General features: G+C 44.0%; 1 protein-coding gene across 1 annotated transcript; it reads right to left on the bottom strand.

Annotated features, from left to right (window-relative positions):
• Positions 1-2,620: 2,620 nt before the first annotated feature.
• Positions 2,621-19,083, bottom strand: CHRNA1 (cholinergic receptor nicotinic alpha 1 subunit). Its single transcript, XM_089915920.1, is given in 12 exon segments — positions 2,621-2,865; positions 3,173-3,412; positions 4,574-4,797; positions 6,560-6,784; positions 7,226-7,472; positions 7,474-7,506; positions 7,959-8,154; positions 10,779-10,888; positions 11,946-11,990; positions 12,094-12,308; positions 17,705-17,887; positions 19,059-19,083. Coding segments are annotated over 12 exon segments (1,875 nt in total). The 3' UTR covers positions 2,621-2,733.
• Positions 19,084-19,939: the final 856 nt, after the last annotated feature.

Genomic DNA, 19,939 nt, shown 5'->3' with positions numbered 1-19,939 from the left:
ATAATCCCCATCCCCCAGGAAAACTTACCCGTCTTGTTCCAGTTTGAGGATGCTCCTTATTTCCCAAGAAGTCACCCCTTTACCCAGACACGCTCATCAATAAAGCCACATGGGGCAGGACAGGGCTGAGCGCTCACCTCTAGGTGGCGGGGGGAGACAGATCCCAGCCTCCCCTCCCATTTCATCAGGAGATCAGCCCTTAATGAAGGGAAGAGATTCCAAAGGTGAAAGTCCTTGACCTGGTGACAGATTGATGCAACAGGTATTTAGGGGCTGGTGGAGCTTCACACTGTGACATTGTTGTACCCACTCAGGGCCACCCCGCTGGCTTCCCGGACAGGTGGTGAGCAGGGAACATGTTGGAGGGCCTCACTTTTAGGGGAGAAATGGGCTATTTGATGTAAAGAAAACAGCATGAGGGCAGGAGTTGAGACCTGGCTTGTCACTAACTAGCTCTGTGACCTGAGGGAGGTCACTTCTCTGAACCTCAGTTTCCTTGTCCTTAGAATGGACAACATGATTTTTAAGTTCCTCCTCTGAATCCATAGTGAGTCCTGGGGGACTGTGATACGTTAGGCAAGCAGCAGACTTAGGTGCTGAATCTCTCTCCCTCTCTCTTTTTTGGCTAATTGTAGTAAAATCTACAGAATGTGAAACTGGCCATCTTTTTTCATTTTTATTTTATTTTGAATTATGGTAAAATACACATAAAACTTACTGTCTTAACCATGTTTAACCATTCAGTCAGTGGCGTTAAGTACATTCACAGTGTTGTACAACCATCACAACTGTCCGTTTCCGGAACTTCTTCATCATCTCAGGCTGAAGTGCTACCCATTAAGCAATGACTCTCCCCTTCCCCAGAGCTTGGTAGCCTCTATTCTATTTTCTGTCTAATGAATTTGGCTACTCTAGGTACCTTCTGTAAGTAGAGTCACACAATATTTGTCCTTTTGCATCTGGCTCACTTACTTAGCATAATGTTTTCAAGGTTGATCTGTATTGTAGCATTTATCAAAATTTCATTCCTCTTTAAGGTTGAATAATTCATTATAAATGTATGTATATGTATGTATGTGTGTGGGTATATATATACATACACACACACACCACATTTTGTTTATCTATTGATGGACATTTGGGTGGTTTCCACCATTCAGCTATTGTGAATAATCCTGCAGTGAACTTTGGTGTCCAAGTATCTGTTCAGGTCCCTGCTTTCAGTTCTTTTGGGTGTATACCTAGGAGTGGAATTCATGGATCATATGACAATTCTACGTTTAGCTTTTTTTTTTTAACATCTTTGTTGGAGTATAGTCGCTTTACAATGGTGTGTTAGTTTCTGCTGTATAACAAAGTGAATCAGCTATATGCACACATATATCCCCATATCCCCTCCCTCTTGCGCCTCCCTCCCATCTATGTTTTGCTTTTTGAGGAATTGCCAAACCTTTTTCCCTTTAGTTTACTCTTAAATGAAGGCACTCAGTCCTGCCACGGGTGTGTGATGGGGAGTCCTATGGAGATGTAGATCGAACCCACCTGCATTCAGACGGGCTGCCTGGCACTGCCATTCCCCGTTCTCCCTGGTACTGATGTGGATCAGATGTGTTCTGGGGATCTGATGGCCATTACTGAGCCCAGGGCTGCACATATTCTAGTTCTGGGGTGAACTGCCTTGTGGCTTATAGGTTGCTATGGAGAAAGGAAATAATTTTCTCTCCTTGTCCAGAATTGCAGAAATGATGATGATATGTGCACACATTTCGGATTTCATTTATAGAACTAGAACCCCAAACAGGAGTGGGGTAAGGACTGGGGGAAAAGGCAGGTGGTTTAATTGGGAAGGCAGAAAGATGGCTGACACTAGGACTGAACCTCTCAGAAACACTGACCAGAGTCGCAGAATGGCCCAGATGGAGCCAGAGTTGATCCAAAGAGCAAGCGAACAGATGAACTGGCCCAGCCCAGAGCTGCTTTGAACCTATAAGGTCTAGGTTCAAATGTCAGTTCTCCTCGTTATTTTGGGCCATGAACTTAACCTCCCTCAAGTTCAGTTTCTGCATTTGTAAAACAGGGACAGTCATGAGAGTTCTGAGGATAAATAAAAACATGCCTGCGAGCCCCTTCCCACAGTGCCTGGGCCCACGCTCAATACAGGTTAGGACCTCTTTTCCCTCAAACCCCGAGCATCAAGCTCAGGTGCTGTATTAGACTGGGAAGACCTTCCCTCACCTCCAAGTTCTAGAAACCTACTTTAAAGCATGAGTTTTTGAGGCAGTTTGCATTGTGGTGGCCACTCCAGAATTTTCCTAATGTCTTTCTACTGCTTTCTTTCTCTCCAAGTCAAATGTTTCATCTTTTTGGGACTGGTAGATGGGGCTTTTGTAGAAGGTACAAAACTGATTTTTAAGCAAAGGATAGACTCTTTGCGTAAAATTTAAAAAACTAACAGAAAAGCTCAGTTATCCAGGGCAAAATTCTTCTGGACACTGTTGGAAATGAACGCTTCATGTAGCAATCCAGATTCATTTACTGCAAAGGGTTCACTCTCCAGGCAGCCACAGCAGGAGTGAAGGGAGAAGCGATGTGAAGACACTTTGAGGCCATAATCTTATGTAAACAGAAACTTTTGTCACGAATAATAAATACAGAAAATTAAATGTTTGATAAGTGAGCATGTATCCAAGTAGACGAATTTCCCTGGCGCTGAGGTTCAGCTCAGCTTTCTGCTCATCCTTGCTGATTTAATTCAATGAGCCGACCTGCAAACACAGCCAGCGTTCCGATGATGCAGACGAGCATGAAGACTCCGAGGAGAATGTGGTCCATCACCATTGCAACGTACTTCCATTCCTCAGCCGCCTGGGAGAGAGGAATATGTTAGAATTTCCGTAAGACGATCATGGACTCACGATGTTCGTGCTATCCATCATCTAGGGGCCCTTCAGTCTGTTGATCATCCCTCCACTGGCATTATGAGCTTTATTTTTTAAATAGGTTATTCACAATATGATGACTTGCTAAGATGGCCTAGGGGGTCACTGGGCACATCTTACATCAGTAGCTGCCCCTTGAACGCCAACCTTCCCATCAAGCCAAACCCATCCCTCTGTGCTCGAGCATTTGAGCATTTAAACAAGAGGTGCAGATCTCAAGCCACAGAGCTTACGTTATTGGACTCCTGGTCTGACTTCATGGTCTCTGCGATGTATTTGATGCCCTCAATGGCACTTTTCACCTCGGGGTGTTTGATCAGGGGAGAGTGGAAACCCATGGGTGGAGGTCCCGGCTTCCCAGAAATGTCAGAAATATCAATGTCTTCTGTAAAAATTTTTTTGTCTTGTTTTTCTCTGGATGGTCTTTTCATCGTGGAGAAGAACATGATATTTGGGATAGTGTCGATAAAAACCTATAACAAAATAAAAAAAGTCCACGTATGGGAATTATTGTCAGCAGGGCAAGCATCAAACTCTGATTTTGCATAAGCAATGTGACCTTAGGCGAATTATTCAGCTTCTCTGGGCCTCAGTCTCTTTGTCCCTAAAACAAAAGGACTCTACTAGATTTTCTCAAAGCTTGCTCATCTGTAGCCTGTGACCCGTCAAATTACTAAGGCTAACAGAGATGATTCTGTAATGCCAGCAGCTTGCCACTGGAGGGAGCCTGTGTGCAGCTACTGACTCAAGAAACCAATGAAGCTTAAACTTCCAGACCCCCTGTAGGCACCCACTTCTTTCAAGGCCTGTGTCCTCATGATCAAAAGGTTAAAGAAAGGGCCCCTCCTGTTAAAAAAATATATATAAGCTTCCGGCCCCACAAAACAGCTAGACTGTTTTCTTCTGTTTCTTGTTCCTGAAGAAATGCAACATAGGTATTGCCAGGAGTCACTTGGTCTTTAGAGAAGCAGGGACTGTCTCTCCTCCCAAAAGAATACATTCCAAGCAGTAGCTTCTCTGTCAATTCATAACAAATCTTCTGCATTGTGCACAAAAGACTGGACGTTAGCGTCTCTGTGAAGATGTATAGAAGAACCAACATATTGGAAATGTTAACACATTTTAAAATTCAGTAATGTAAATATTTGAGACCAAGTTCCTCACTAAAACTTTTTGACAATCTCTCATCAAGCCCCCTCCCTACCCCCACTCCCAATTTCTAGCCCTTATTCTAGTCTCAGCACATGATTCTACCAGCAAAAAAATAAGCAGTCTGTTCACAAACTGCAAGGCATAAAAACAGACATCTCACGATTTCACGGCATTTGAATAAAAGGATAGTGATTTATTCATCTTCTCTAATCAAAGAGATTCTTTAAGGCTGAGTTTGGAATGGGCTTTGTTAATTCTGGTTTTCTTATCTCCCTGGGCCGGTTGCTTGAGTTATTTATACCCAGCAAGAAGCCAAAGAAAGTTCCTTCCCCAAAACCCCTACAGCCCAGAAAGGACTTTCCGTTCCTAAGTGCCCACAAGGGTTACCTAGGAGGCCACTGGCCACACAGAAGAGTAGACCTGCGGATGCCTTGAGGGAGGGGCAGCCCTGGGCAAAGTGTGCCGGGGCCTTGCTTGCTCACCTTCCGCACCCACTCGGGCATGACGTGGGTGCTGGGGGAGCGGTGGTGTGTGTTGATGACGATGACGGTGATGATGATGGATGCGATGACGAACACCATGGTGAACAGCATGTACTTCCCAATCAAGGGCACCGCACTGGAGGTGGAAGGGATCAGCTCCACAATGACCAGAAGGAACACGGTTAAGGACAGCAGGACAGAGATGCTCAGAGTCATCTTCTCTCCTGGACAAAAGAAGAAACAAACACAACCCACCTGTTATGGGCTAAATTGTTCTTCCACCCAAATTTATGTGTTGAAACACTAAGCCCCAGCACCTCAGGGACTGTTTTGGAGATAGGCCTTTAACGATGTAATTCAATTAAGATGAGGTCTTAGGGTGGGCCCTCATCCAATATGACTGGTGTCCTTATCCGAAAAGGAGATTAAGACACAGACACACACAGAGGAAAGGCCATGTGAGGACCCAGGCTGAAGACAGCCATCTGCAAGCCAAAGAGAGAGGCCTCAGAGGAAACCAACCCTGCTGACGCCTTGATCTTGGACTTCCAGCCTCCAGCACTGTGGGAAAATAAATCTCTGTTGCTTAAGCCACCAATCTGTGGTCCTTGGTGAAGGCAGCCCTAGCAAACGAGCACACCACCAAAACCCAAGGGTGAGAGGAAGGTGACCGGCATGTTCTCAAGGTCTCGTTGTGGGGAATTTTTTCTGCACAATTTCCTGTGAGACCTTGGCACCTTAACTCTGCTGATGATGGCAAGTGGCAGGCATTTCCATTAGAGGCTGCCAAGCAGGAGATGCTACTTCACCTCTTGCCCAGCATTCCGTTTCTTGGCGGAACTCAGGGAACCCAGAGAGGTTCTGGGCGGTAATCGAGACCCCAGATGGCAGTTTTTCCGTCCGCAGCAGAATGTCTTAAACCTCACAAAACTGAACTGCGGCCTGGCCTACTTGTTACCCAGCAGGTGATGGGCAGCCCAGAACTACATGTATCTTTTTCTCGTTGTGGGAGCAAAAAAAAGCTGCAAGACCAAAGCCGAGAAAGGACAAAATCAATGATTTCACACCACTCGCTTTCTCATCTTCATCTAAGGGGATGATTTGGGTTTTTTTTTCTTGTTTTGACTTTTTTTGTTTTTCATACTAAGCGATGAGGGATTCCCCTTCCCCTGAATCTTTTCTCCAGGCCCTACACTTTCAGGGTGAACAATTCCCGGATGGTGTCTTGGTTAGACAAGGAAACAAGAAAGCCAGGGGCTGGATGGCACTGGAATATTTTTGTGGGGATTGACCAGCTCAGATGCAGTAGAGAGCCTTTGGAAGGGACTTTCCTTGGGCTGGTATTGGTGTTTGTGTCCTGGGAAACCCCTCGTGTGGCCCTGCTTTCCAGTGTGGAGCTTTTCCCATTCTGGATGCGTCCAGATGCTAGGGATATACACAGGATCCAGAGTGGATGCAAACAAGAAATTGTCAGTTTCTGGTGGGTAGGAAAGTCTTCAAAAGTAAAAAAGAAAACAGAATTATAAACATCGAATATTGATCAAGGTACATCCAATTTCTTGATTAATGATAATAACGATAGCTAACAATTATCAAGCAGTCTCACTGTTCTAAATGCTTTTCAAGCATAAATCATTTAATATTTATAGAAACTCTGATTAGTTTCCATATTGCCCTGCCTAGAGTGTTCTATCTTCACTTAAAGAAGCTTCATTTGATTAGAAAGGTGAAAAGATATTTGTTTGTGATGATTTGTTTAAGAATGAGTACAATCCCTAGAACATATGTTCTGTGGGGAAAATTCTGCCTTGTTCTCTACCTTATCCCTGTCTTGTAACAGTTGTTTAAACGGTGTATGTTGAGTGAGTGAATGTGTAAGGTTTTTTTTTTTCTTGTTGGAAAGTTGGATTTAGACTTTTGTGGGTTTTTTTTTTTTTGGCCTTTTGATAAAATTGTTATCTGTCATAAGTTTGAGGACCACCTTACCATCTTTCTTTTTTCCCTGCTTGTCTGCCGTAAATCATTTAAGAGCAGTGACGCGCTTGCAGGCATATGTGTTCCCTTTCCCCCTTTTCTGTAGATTGTTGGTGTCTGGTGAAATTATGTCACAGATGTGATTACTCAGTAGGAGGTAAGTAAGTCGTCCAGGCTGATATGGGAGAAAGAATCGCCACTTGGGAAGTATGGTGTTGTGTGTAAAGATACTGCCATCTGGAGAATAGATACACAAAAGCTATTTTCAAGGGGCAAGCCGTGGGCAAAGGAGGCAAGACCTGAGTAGTCACGTACAGCAAGTGACTTCATGGAGTACGAGGCATCGGTAGTGCCTGTGATACACGCCTTACCCAGCACACTTCGGGGCACACAGCAGGTATTCAGCAAATAGGTGCTGGTGGTTATTCACTTAACCGGACTGAGCTAGGTATGCACATCTTCAGAGTCCCATTCAGCTCTCTGCCTGCTCTGTAGTCTGCCCCGGCTGGAATTTCACCACTGCACATGGCCAGTCAGTACACGCATCCTCCCAGGGATGATGGTTTGGGTCTGTCTGCCTGTATTTGTTTATTAGCCGTGGTTATTTCTGGCTTCCCCCAAAATGGTAGCCCGAGATCCATCAGGGTCCGCAGCTGCCGCCATGGCAACTGCACCCACCTGAGTCTGTGGGCAGGTAGAACACCAGGCCGGTTAAGAAGGAGAAGAGCAGGCAGGGAATGATGACGTTGACGATGAAGTAGAGGGGCAGGCGTTGCATGACAAAGTGGTAGGTGATGTCCAGGTAGGGGGTGGAGGGGCAGCAGGCGTAGGACACCCAGTGCTTCCAGCCCCGGGACTCCTTGATCACCCACTCCCCGCTCTCCATGAAGTTGCTTAGGTCTGGCTGGTCGCTTTCCTGAGAAGATGGAATGAAACTTTGAATCCCCAGCCTCGTCACCCTGAGGAGGGGGAGGGTTTCCTAATCAGCTGTGACAAGGCAACGGATCCCCGCACTGTCACATACCCAGGAGGGACCCTGGGTCACCCTCGCTTTGGGGTCTTAGGTTCCTCTCCTGTAAAATAAGGGGGTTTGGACTATTGGGATTCTCCATGTTGACTATACATTCAAGTCACTTGGGAGCTTTAAAATATATTGGTGCCCTAGCTCCACCCCAGTCTGATTAAATAAGAATTCTTGGGCCTGAGCCTGGGCATAGAGAATTATTTAAGCCCCAGGTGGTTCTCTTATGCAGTGCATCAAGAACCTTCCCAACCAATTGAGAACCATCAAACTAGACAATCCCCAAAGTTCGAATGGGTGCTGAGAGCCTATGATAATGGAGGGGCAGAGTTGGAGACCTGAATCACGCTTTTCCTGCATCCAACCTCCTCACAGTAGGTCACCACCCACCGGGTTGATGGCCACCACGGATCCGTCATAGGTCCAGGTGCCCAGCTTCATGCTGCAGTTCTGTTCGTCAAAGGGAAAGTGGGTAACGATGATCTCACAGTAGCTTTTAAAGATGGCGGGAGGCGTCCACGTGATGTGGCCAGTGTAGTCCAGGAGCACTTTGGTGAACTTGACAATGGCAAAGTCACCATCTGCACTACAATTGGGATAAAAGAGGAACAGGGATCCAAGTGACAGATGAGCCTTCAATTCTGCTTGGGGATGCTAACGGGAGACAGTTGTTAATTATTCAGGTGCTAATTATAGAAGCTCTCTTTTGCACTGCATCCCTTTTTATCTGTGGCAATGTTTTTCAAATTTGTCTGATAATAAAGATCACTGGGGTGCTTGTTTAAAATATAGATTCCTGAATCTAAAAAATAATACAAGTGAATCTTTACAGAACAAAAACAGACTCACAGATACAGAAAACAAACTTATGGTTACCAAAGGGGAGAAGGAAGGAGAGGGACAAATTAGGAGTATGGGATTAACGGATACAAACTACTATACTTAAAATAGATAAGCAACAAGGATTTAGTGTATAGCACAGGGAATTATATTCAATATCTTGTAATAACTTATAATGGAATATAATCTGCAAAAAATCTGAATCAGTATGCTATATACCTACAACTAACACAATATTATAAATCAACTACACTTCAATAAAAAATAAAATAAAACAAAATATAGATTCCTGAGCACCATCTAAGTGCTGAATCAGGATATCTAGGGATGAATCTGAGAATCTACAGTTTTAAAGGAATAACAGGTGACATGGATTCACCGCATCCCAGATTTTTCTTCCCAGTCCTCAGTAGTATTTGTGATGTTAATCTCCATGTATCCCTTCTCTGATATACTTTGAAAGTTAACTGAGAAAAAACCAGGAATTTAAAATAAAAACACATCTAGTGGCTCATTACGGGGACAAGCACGTTAAAGAAGTGGTCTATTACCTTTAAAGAACTATTTAGACCGCAGTGGGGTGGGGTCACAAACTCAGAGGCCTCCAGGGCCAGGCAGGCAAGGAAGGAGGGAGGGTTGAGCCTGGCATGGGGAGAGACCCTCTCTCCCCTGAGGAAGGCACCACTCAGCTCTGCCATGGTGTCTGCGTGGGAGCGAAGGCTCCATGTTGCCTGATATTGGATTCTTCCTTGGAAGCTGGGAATCGAGACTTTTAATCCAAAGTCGCCTTTTTTTTTTTTTGCGGTACGCGGGCCTCTCACTGTTGGGGCCTCTCCCGTTGCGGAGCACAGGCTCCGGACGCGCAGGCTCAGCGGCCATGGCTCACGGGCCCAGCCGGTCCGCGGCATGTGGGATCTTCCCGGACCGGGGCACGAACCCGTGTCCCCTGCATCAGCAGGCAGACTCTCAACCACTGCGCCACCAGGGAAGCCCCAAAGTTGCCATATTTTTGAAAGTTGGATTTTTCTAGAGAAGTTAAAAATTCAGATTTTAATGTATTTCCCAATTTTCAGATGTTGGCAATAATTTCTCATTAAAAAAGGCAACATAGTAGATACTAAAAAAATAACAAACTATTTCTGAACGTCTTGTTCAGTGGGTGGTCTGCTCATTCCAGAACAGCCTGTGCCCCAGGGCCTTGGCAGAGAGCAGGAAGGTATAATAGGTGCTGAAAAGTGGGTGGGGTCTACCTTGCTGGGCTTTCAGGGACATGTGGTATATATTGTGCCTCATTTCATAAATCAAGAGATTTTCTTCTCATTAATTTTTCCTTGGGACTGAGAAGAGGCTCTATCCAGAAAACTATGCAGCTTGAGACCCTCCCAACAGAGCAGAGGGAAAGGATGGTCTATGTCTCTCCTTCGAAGCAGGTGAAACAGGATTCTCTCCCCCATGAGGGTCTTTCTGAGTGAGCTTATCAAAAGGACCTGAGGATTTTAATTGCTTCCCTCAGATTCTAAGTGAAAGAGAAACTTAAAGAGATAGACACTCTGTCCTATGAGCATACTTGTCCAAAAGTTTACACAAATGATTGTGTACTTTGACTCAAGTTTGAATCCCAGGTCGGATTGGAAAATATGTAATAAAATACCAAAGTTGGGGAGGGTCGTCTTAAAAGGTATCATTTCTGCTCACTAGCCCTGGCCACCTTGCCTGGTGAGTCTGCTAGAACGCACAGCCTGCTCGCTCCAGACACGTGCTATAGAATGTCAGACCACAAATCCTCTAGGCCAGTGTTGAATGCTCCTGCCTGGGAAGGATGCTCTTTGCAATGAACATTCCCTGACAAATGAAGGGCGTATGATAATGAACGTGTCATTAAATTGGAGTGTCTTGAATCACATTATAATTTCACAACATGCAGTCTGTCACAGAGCCCAGTGGATGGGCTACATAGGCATCCCAGGCCATCAGCAGCCCACGGCATCTTGGGATGCTGTGAGGATGTGATGAATAACAACCCCAGGAGGTTCAGACCTATTGGTCGGAAGGACATTTAATTCCAAGGAACTCAATTATATGATGTTTGGGTTCCTTGGATAGTTGCCATATACCCTACAGGAGCTCTCAGGGATTAAATGTCCCCCACCCTGCAGCCCTGTTTCAATTTGGCTCTGATAATTGTTTCTATTCATAACACGAGACACCATATGGCACCCCTAGCATGTCAACTTGGCTCTTGGTTTTTAAGGGTTATTTAATGTGAACAGTGGTGAGACGCATGCCAAGAGTGGCAGCCCTTCCGTTAGGGCACTTGGGCTCCACCTGCCCCCGTAATGTCCACCTTCTAATCCTGTCTGTTTTGCTTACTTGTTATAAAGAACTAGGTCCGGGTGCCAGATCTTTTCTGATGGAATGTGAATTTTTTTCACGCCACCATAGTCGTCTGGGTTCCATTTTAAGTTGTAATCCACCCATTGCTAGAAACGAAGACATTTAGTCGATTAAAAAATTAAAAATATTTTTAAAATCTAGGCTTATCAAGAGCTCTGATGAGCATGGTAATTCAGGTATGGACAGAAATTGTGTTCCAGTAAGAAGGGTTTGATTCAGAATTCAGTTTTCCCCTTAGTAACAAGTAAGAGCAAACACAGAGCACTGAGTACATGCAGGCACTGTTGTGAGCATTTTACCCATATTCATCATTTAGTCCTCACAATGTTCCCATGAGGTAGGAGTGATTATTGACCCCATTTTACAGGTGAGAAAACAAAGGTAGCCCCAAGTAACGCCACCAAGTGGTAGCAGATCTACCAGGTACACTGCCCACCTTAGGAAAGGAGCATGACCCTATTGGGAATGTTTTCCTCAAGCAGGCAACATCATATTTTTAAAAAGTATTATATTTTCTTCTACATTATGAAAGTAACATATACCCAATGCAGCAAATTTGGATAACACAATGTTGAATTGTCTCCCCCAAATTAATATGAAGTTCTAAACCCCCAAGAATGTGACCTTATTTGGAGTTAGGGTCTTTACAGAGGTAATTAAGTTAAAGTGAAGTCATTAAGGTGGGCCCTAATCCAATATGACTGGTGTCCTTATAAGATAGGGACATTTGAAGACAGATACATATTCAGGAATAAAGTCATGTGAACGTGAAGACAACGAATTCTGAGCAAAGGAGAGAGGCCTGGAGCAGGTTCTCCCTCACAAACTTCAGAAGGAACCAATTCTGCCAACACCTTAATTTTGGACTTCTGACCTCAAAAACTGTGAGACAATAAGTTTCTGTTGTTTAAGCTGTCCAGGTTGTGACTTTGTTCCAGGAGTCCTAGCAAATTAATACACACAGAAAAAGCACAAAGTACAACAAAAAATAAACACCAAAACATGATCCACAGCCCCACTACCCCAAAATATCTACTTTTAACATTTTGTTACATATCCCTGTTACCTAAATTGATTCCCTCTGGGCCCATGTTAAATTTCAGGGTGAATAAAAACATGAATGCAATTATCTAGCTGAGTTACCTGTTTCAGACGAACGTTGGTTGTCACGATCTGATTTACTTCATCCTGCAAAAAAGATAAGGCCCCATCTTTAGGAGGACAAGAGGGGAGCCAGGGAAGGATGGTCTGGGGTGGGAGGTGTGGAGAGCCTGGAGCTCTCTTGTCTCACCACGTTGATGAGCTGTATCAGCTGCAGGCCCACCGTCACCTCCACGGCCTTGCGGTGGTCTTCCACGGGCCGTACTACGCTGTTGTAGTTTTCAAATAGCTTTGCCACCAGGCGGGTCTCATGTTCGGAGCCCAGGACGAGGCCAGCTGAGACAGCAAACAACACACTCACTGTCAGAGTCTGCTCCCACCCTCTACACACACTAACGTGAGTAACTGAGGTGTGGCCAGCTCATGGAAGGCACGCAGGCCCCCTTGTTGAAGGGCTCCCTGATGCAGCTATTATTGCCTTGAATTCCTTTCCAAGTGCAGCTGCCAGTGTGGTCCCTTCCCAGTGGGGCATGCCAGATTATCATGCACTTGTACTTTGGACAGATGACATTCCTTCATCCAGCATCTGTCTGCATCAAGTTTGCTAGGAACACGCACACACAAGAAGAAAGGTCCACACAAAGTCGGTCTTGGTATTTCAGAATCTGGTCATGATGCAATGAAATCTCAGATTGGCTGGCCTCAGAGCTCATGATGCTATGAGCAGCCCAAAACTGATGCTGATTCACACCCACTAAGATGTTATTCCATAATTAACAAAATTAAAATTGACAAATATTGGTGAGGTTACAGAGAAACTGGAATCCCCCTATGTTGTTGGTGAGAGGTAAATGGTGTAGCTGCTGTGGAAAGCAGTTTGGTGGTTTCTCACACAAGTTATACACAGAGCTACCATATGACCTAGCAATGCCATTCCTGGGTATATCCACAAACGAACTGGTCATACAAAGATTTGTACATGGGGTGGGGGATGTATAAATTAGGAGGTTGGGATTAACGTATACACACTACTATATATAAAATAGATAACCAACAAGGACCTACTGGGCATTACACTCAATATTCTATAAAGAAAAAGAATCTGTAAAGGAATATATATACATATATATATGACTGAATCACTGTGCTATACACTTGAAACTAACACAGTATTGTAAAGCAACTATACTTCAATTTAAAAAAGAAAAAATACAAACAAAAAACCCCCAAAGCAAACAAAAAATCTGTACATGAATATTCATAGCAATATTTACAATAGCGATATGGTAGAAACAACCCACATGTCCATCAATGGATAAATGGATAAACAAATTGTGGTATATCTATGCAGTAGAATATTATTCAGCCACAAAAGGGGATGAAGTTCTGATACATGCTACAGCATGAATGACTCCTGAAAACATTATGCTAAGTGATAGAGGTCAGACACAAAAGGGCACATATTGTATGATTTCATTTATATGAAATATTCAGAATAGGCCAATCCATAGAACAGAGAGTAGTTTAGTGGTTACTAGGGACTGTGGGGACTGGGGAATGGGAGTGACTGCTGATGGGCCCAGGGTTTCCTTCTAGGGTGATGAAAAAGTTCTGGAATTAGTGGTGATGGTTGCATAACACTGTGAATGTACCTAGTGCCACTGGATTGTGTACTTTAAAATGGAAAATTTATGTAATGTGTATTTTACCATGGTAAATCTTACATACTTATGTATTTTTCCATAATTTTAAAAATAAAAAAAATAATCACTGCTGATGGGCCCATGTCCCAATTAAGTTGCTAAGAGTGAAAACCACATGTTCTGCTGACCTGGGTTTGGGGGTCCTATTTGGAGCATGAATGATTCCAAGGAATCTTTACTACGTTTTCCTTCGGGATGGAGGGCAGTATCATCCAGTATTCTCAGAGCCCACAGGCTTTGTGTGTCCAGCGTGATGTGCTCCTTACCAGCAGGCAGGCAGACAGACATTCTCGCCTGAGATTCCGAGAAGTGGGCTGACTTGTCTGAGGTCATGCAGCTAGGGCAGAGCTGAAGTTAGAGCGGGTCATTCTGTGCCGTGCTCCTGTACTCACTTTTAATGTTATGAATGTGCTGGAAACTGTACAGCTACATGTGCCATTATTCCTATGAGAAAATGTGTCCCAAATTCCAACAAGTTCCTTATGAAGGATCTCTGTAACTCAAGCCTGCTGTGGTTTGGAGGTTGCCTGTTCAGGTCTGGGAGAGGAAGTAGACACACAATCCATTTGTCCGGATTCGTGTAACCAGATCTCCCCTTTCCGCAGGTTGTTGCTGAAACTACACTTTTTCCCTGGGCCAAGACAACTTTAAAAATGAAACAAGTGAAATGCTTTCCCTTTTTTCCCAGTTGTGTTAACCGATCACCACTAAGGCAGGTGATTGGTTGTTTTTTTTTTCTCCTTCGATCCTAAGTTTGGAAGCGTTTGTCAACAAAATAATTATTAAGTAAAAAGTAATTCTGTTTTCTATCTTTATTGATCAACAAAAATAATAACTAACACACCCAACTTGTTTTGTGCCAGACTTTCTTCTGTGTGCTTTATATGTACTAAGTCTTTCAATCCTCATAACTGGGTGTGGTATGTACTATAATTGTCCTCACTTTACAGATGAGGAAATTGAGGCCCAGATTTCATAAATGGTGGAGCCAGGATTGACACCCAGAGCCCATGCTCTCAACCACTATTTCTCATCCAGAACTTTATATCAGTTTGAAACAACCAATGCTATGGAATGAATTGAAACATGTTCATGCTCCCAAAAGTATGTGTTTTAATTAGCCTGTAGAGCTTTATTAAAGGTCCTGTATTTGTATTACCTTATTGAATCCTTATAAAAATCCTATGAGGTCAGTGTTTACTCCTACTTCACAGATGGGAAAACTGAGGTCTGGAGAGCTGAGCCATGTATTCATGGCTCCCAGCTAGTTAGAGGTGGGATTATAAGTGGAGGCCGTCTGACGAGAGGGCCTGTGCTCTTCACCACCTCCCTAAAGGCCAATGTATCATGTCCATTCGGATTTTTGAAGGTTTCAGTATAGCTCAGATATCTTTATTATGACCTTCCTGGACTCTATATACTGAATGCCTTACCTAGCCTACCTCTTCATTTCTAGTTTCCCAAATTTTCTGAACCTAAAAGGGTCTGTGCAGAGCTTTCATGTGGCATCTCCCCCAAACTACCTGCATTTGAGGACCCTTAGAGCAGCATGTTGTCCAAAGACCCAGGTTTTGCAGGTGCCCCACGGAGCACCTGGGATGCAGCTGTCCTCTGTCCTCCACACCTTGTCTATCTTGGGTCCCACGTGGGGGACTGGTGTGGATCACTGAGTGCCTTGGCCACTGGGTTTGAGGTTATTGCTTTGGTGTTACCTTGGGCTGCTTATTTTTAAGTGACCGTTTATTCCAGTTTGACAGGAAGAACATACTAGAAAGCAACAGAGAGAGCAGATGCTCAGCGTTCTGTGACAGGAAAACTATGCAGGCCAACCCTAAGTTCTGCTAGGGAGTAGGGACCACTGGGGAGCCAGGCACGGTCAGGGTTCCAGGGATACTCACTTCTTCCTCTGCGCCCTCGCCAAGGCCAAGGGACCTTGTGCCTTTCGTAATGAATTTCTAAGGAATTTCCAAGGAGGTCTCTATTTCTTAGACCATATTTGTTGGTATTCTTTTCTTTTTTCCTCCCCAAATCAGGGTAGAGTGAGAGAAAACTTACAGGACCTGAACTCAGAATTCTAGGATTCTGTTCCCAACTCCAGTATGGTCTGGAGAATTGGACCATCTCTTCACGGATTCAATAAATCACAGTAAATACTTTCTTTAAAAGGCAGGATGTAAATTAACAAACACAGACAAACACATACGTAATGTCAGAGTCTCCCTTTTCAGCCAAATCATGCTGGTCATCCCTATTCAGATGGTGGTAACATTAATTCATTCACATATTCGTTGAACATTTGCTGTGTGCAAAGCATTGTTTGAGTAGCTTTGAGGTTTTCCAACATGAATCTGATACAGATCCTGTCTTCCTACCTTCATGGACATTGATATTTTCCATTTACATAAATAACTGTAAACAAGCTGGAAAGTAATATGCCATAAGAAAGGTGGTAATGAAGTGCTTGGGATTCCTGAGCTGGGGGAGAGGAAAGGTTGTAATGAAAGTGCTATAAAAATAGAACAGAGATCATTATGTGTTATGCTAACACAGGAAAAAGTGTCCCTCACTTTTGCCCCCAAAGGACTGAATCTAAGTAGGGGAACCCAGCCACAATTTTAAAGTGTTCTTTTGTCCCATACTAGTCCAATCTGTATTTTTATGTGGGGAACAGCTTGGTGGGTTGGACAAAAGGAATTCTGTCCTGTTAATAGTCACCTTGGGTAATTCTTATCTCAACCTGGTGCTGTGTTTCTTGCTACCTTTTCAATTTCAGGCTGTGTTTTCTGATCATACACATAAAAAAATGGAGTCTGATCACATTCCAAAGTTTGTACATGAAGTGACTTTGGGACGGTCAGTTCATGTCTTTTAGCCTCAGTTTCCCTATAATATAAATTTGAAGATGTTGGATTGCCTCGTCTTGCTCTAAATTTCTGTTAACTATCCATGTGAATTGACACCAGGAAACTCTAGGTTTGATCTAAATACATATCACATACTTCAAAAAATAGCTAAACTTGCATTTTTGGAGATCTTAGTGTCCTAAAAGATCTCTTAAGGATTTTTATATATAAACATATCACTTAAGAATTTTCATTGAGTGTAGTGTTTGCAAACACACACACACACACCACCACCACCATCACCACCAAGCCAGCTTTGGTTGGATCGAGTCCAAATCCCAGAGGATATAGTTTATCAGAGTTTAGGCTATTTCCTTCAACTCTGCTATTGAAAACCACTTATAATACAGCTCTTCACCTCTTTTGCCCAGAAGACCTGTGTTTGTCAGAGCAGTATTAGAGAAGAGAAATCACAGAATGTCAGTCGCCTTGTTTCTCAGTTGAGATGATATCATCAGTAAAATTTTATATGAAGCAATCAGCAAACATTTATTTCCCTCGACCGGAAGTTTGGGATTCAGGATAGCTTTTCAGCTGCTGTGTTGTGACACATTCCAGAGTTGAATGCAGGTCAAGGGCTGTGCAAGGTTTTATGGTTTCAATTCAAACCCAAACCTACATATAGTAGGGTCCTTTAAAAAAAAAAAAGTAGGCCGTAATGCATTCATATGAATTTTTTTTTTTAGCTTCAGAAGTTTAAAAAATTACAAAATATTTCATCTTTCATGGAGAGAGTTTAGTTACAGTTATGAAAAGGTTTCTCCCTCCAGCACATGGAGCTGTCAATCTATCCTCTTCATTTTCAGAATTCTCCTAGAGCCATAAAAAGACTTGTTAACCACACTGCTTGTGATTGTAAGTCACGCTTCTAAGTTCCTATAGTTGTTCAACTATGATAGCAGCTCCGGGATGGTAGAAGAGGTGCTGAATCAGATCATACGGATTTACTAAGATGCAGGCACTGAAGGAAAGAGAGATTGCATGTCTACTTTTGACCAGGCAGCTCCTACTTTAATTGGATAACCCACCTAAAAATCTTTATCCACAAACCCAATCAAGCCAACATCGGTGAGAAACGGACAGAGCAGCCTGGGGCTGGTGAAGTCCTGCCATTCTGTGTTCCCATCAAAGAAGCAAGACTCTGGTTCGGGGGCTTCTAGTGCTTTAGCCTCAAAGGAGCAGCCCTGGCACTTACCTGAGCAGAGGCCAAGGAACAGCAGCAGTGGCCGGGGCTCCATGGGCTGGCGGTGGGGTGTTCGCCTGGGCCGCTCTCTGGCTGGACGCTCAGCTGCTGGAGGGTCTGGCAAGTGAGTGAGCTGAACCCGGCTATTGTTTACACCACCTGTTTGTGGCAGTGACAGCTGGGCTGCCCGGAGCCCTGGAGCCCGGGGCCGAGGTCCGTACGTTATTGCAGGGCGGACACTTTACACAACTGCTGGAACTTTGACAAGCTGAGGGTGAACTGCACTGTGTTTTCAATGCACCATGAGTCAGGTCTTCATAAAAAAAGAAAACACGTTAGAGTAGGGAATGAATTATTTTGCCCGGTGAGCAACTCCCTCCCTTTTGTATAAACCAGAACCTCATCTGTGTGGATTGATTTGATCAGGGTCACTGGGTCTGAGTAGATAGTCAGCTGTGTGTGTAAGACACTGATCATCCTAAATCACAAAAGTCCACATTCTACAAAGAGGAAAATTTATTTGCTCTGGTTCCCTCTAGGCTGAGAATGCCTGGGGCTTCTGTGAGGGAATGAATTTGAGAAGAGTGGGGTTGGTGCCGCTGGAGAGAATTCCATGTTTGATTGGGTTTGGTTTCAGTGGCTTCTTCCATAAAACTGGTTTTACGATAGCCCCCGGAGTGGCTGTCCCCAGCCCTGTCTCTGTATCAGGCAATACCTATCCTGCAGTGTGCCATTATCGACAGCAAACAGCCCACCTCCCATGTCCTGTTATTCAAGTGAGAAGTAATTAATGGGAAAATTGTCCCACTGCAATAAGCGCTGTTCCAGGCTCCTACTTCCTGCCGTCATTCCTCTGCCTACTCTCAGGGAAGCAAAGAGCAGAGTGCTTCAGTTTTTCAATTTATTTGTTTAAAAATAAAAAATCCTGAAAGCCAGTAGTTAGTAATTGCTCAGTCAGAGAAGGATTTTTACCAAAATAGAAAAGGGAGCAGTTATTTAAAGACACCCTGCCGGTTCCTTCCTTGCTTCCTTCTCAGATTGAATCAGGTGAAGAAGGTCCCTCACCTCAAGCCCAAGGACAGCATCCTGACCAATTCCACCATTCCAGTGAGTCCAAAGAAATAATTAGGGAAAGGGCTGGGAGTGTAGTGAAGAGAGCTTAGAGTCTGCATTATTTATATATTTTTTGCTTTAAATTGGGGGAGATGTGCTGTCAACAGAAAAATTGGTTCCCTCCTTTCCATAGCATAGCACTGTGACTACAAAGCCAGGACTACATCCTTTCACCCTGCCCCTTACATCTACATGGAGCCATGGGACTGAGTTCTAGAAAATTAAATGGGAGGGGAAATTTTATGAGACTCACCATCCTCCCACTGGAGCTCGTCCATGCTCTTCTAGTCTCTGACTGGCTGGAATGGACATGGAATGGACATGACCCCCAGGGTGACCTTGGAAACCACATGTTGAAGGGGGCTTTGCTTTTGATATCCTGAATCCTTGAATGACTCCAGGGAGGAGGGTGCCCCATTGGCCTGGTTACCACCCAGCTCTATTTCATGAGAGAACAAAACTTTGACTGTGTCAAGCCATCAAAATTCTTGGGTTTATTTGTACAGAAGGTGGTTTTATCATCGTTAATACAAAGTTTACTCCCTTGCATTGGGGATCCTAAAACATGTAGCACAGTGGGGAAGATAAGAAAATTGGTACTGGAGGCAGAAAAGATGAAGATAATAGCAAATTACTTAAAATAACTGTTGTCCTAGATTTCTTCATGAGCAAAGTATGTACCAAGCCGGTGGCTCTAGAAGAGGTTGGAAAACACAAAGTCAGTATTAGGGGGTTTTTTTGGGTTTTTTTTTGTTTGTTTGCTTGTTCTGTTTTTTGGCCAGACGGTGTGGCTTGCAGGATCTTAGTTCCCTGACCAGGGATCGAACCCACGGCCCCTGTAGTGGAATGGTAGAGTCCTAACCACTGGACCTCCAGGGAATTCCCAGTTCTTATTGGCTTTGCTTAGGGAGTCTGTGCAAGGAAGAGTCAAGCTCAGGTAACAATTGGTTGGTTCAAGAACAGAAATGAAAGGGATAGGATGAGTCCAGAAATCTGGAGCCTTCCGCTTTGAGCCCTAAGAGTAAGTGATAACATAGAGAGAAAAAAAAAAGGCTCTGAGCAGCAAAAGCCCATTAGGACTTCTCAATACCTGGTCTCACCACTGTAGCAAAAATCGTTTAAGGTTGCTCTCTT

Source organism: Delphinapterus leucas, chromosome 8, assembly GCF_059928025.1.
Source record: "Delphinapterus leucas isolate spDelLeu-1000000601 "Yukka" chromosome 8, BTC_Dleu_Yukka2, whole genome shotgun sequence".
NCBI classification, from domain to species: domain Eukaryota; kingdom Metazoa; phylum Chordata; class Mammalia; order Artiodactyla; family Monodontidae; genus Delphinapterus; species Delphinapterus leucas.
The sequence above is the reverse complement of the archived record's forward strand: the minus strand, read 5'-3'. Positions and strand labels throughout refer to the sequence as shown.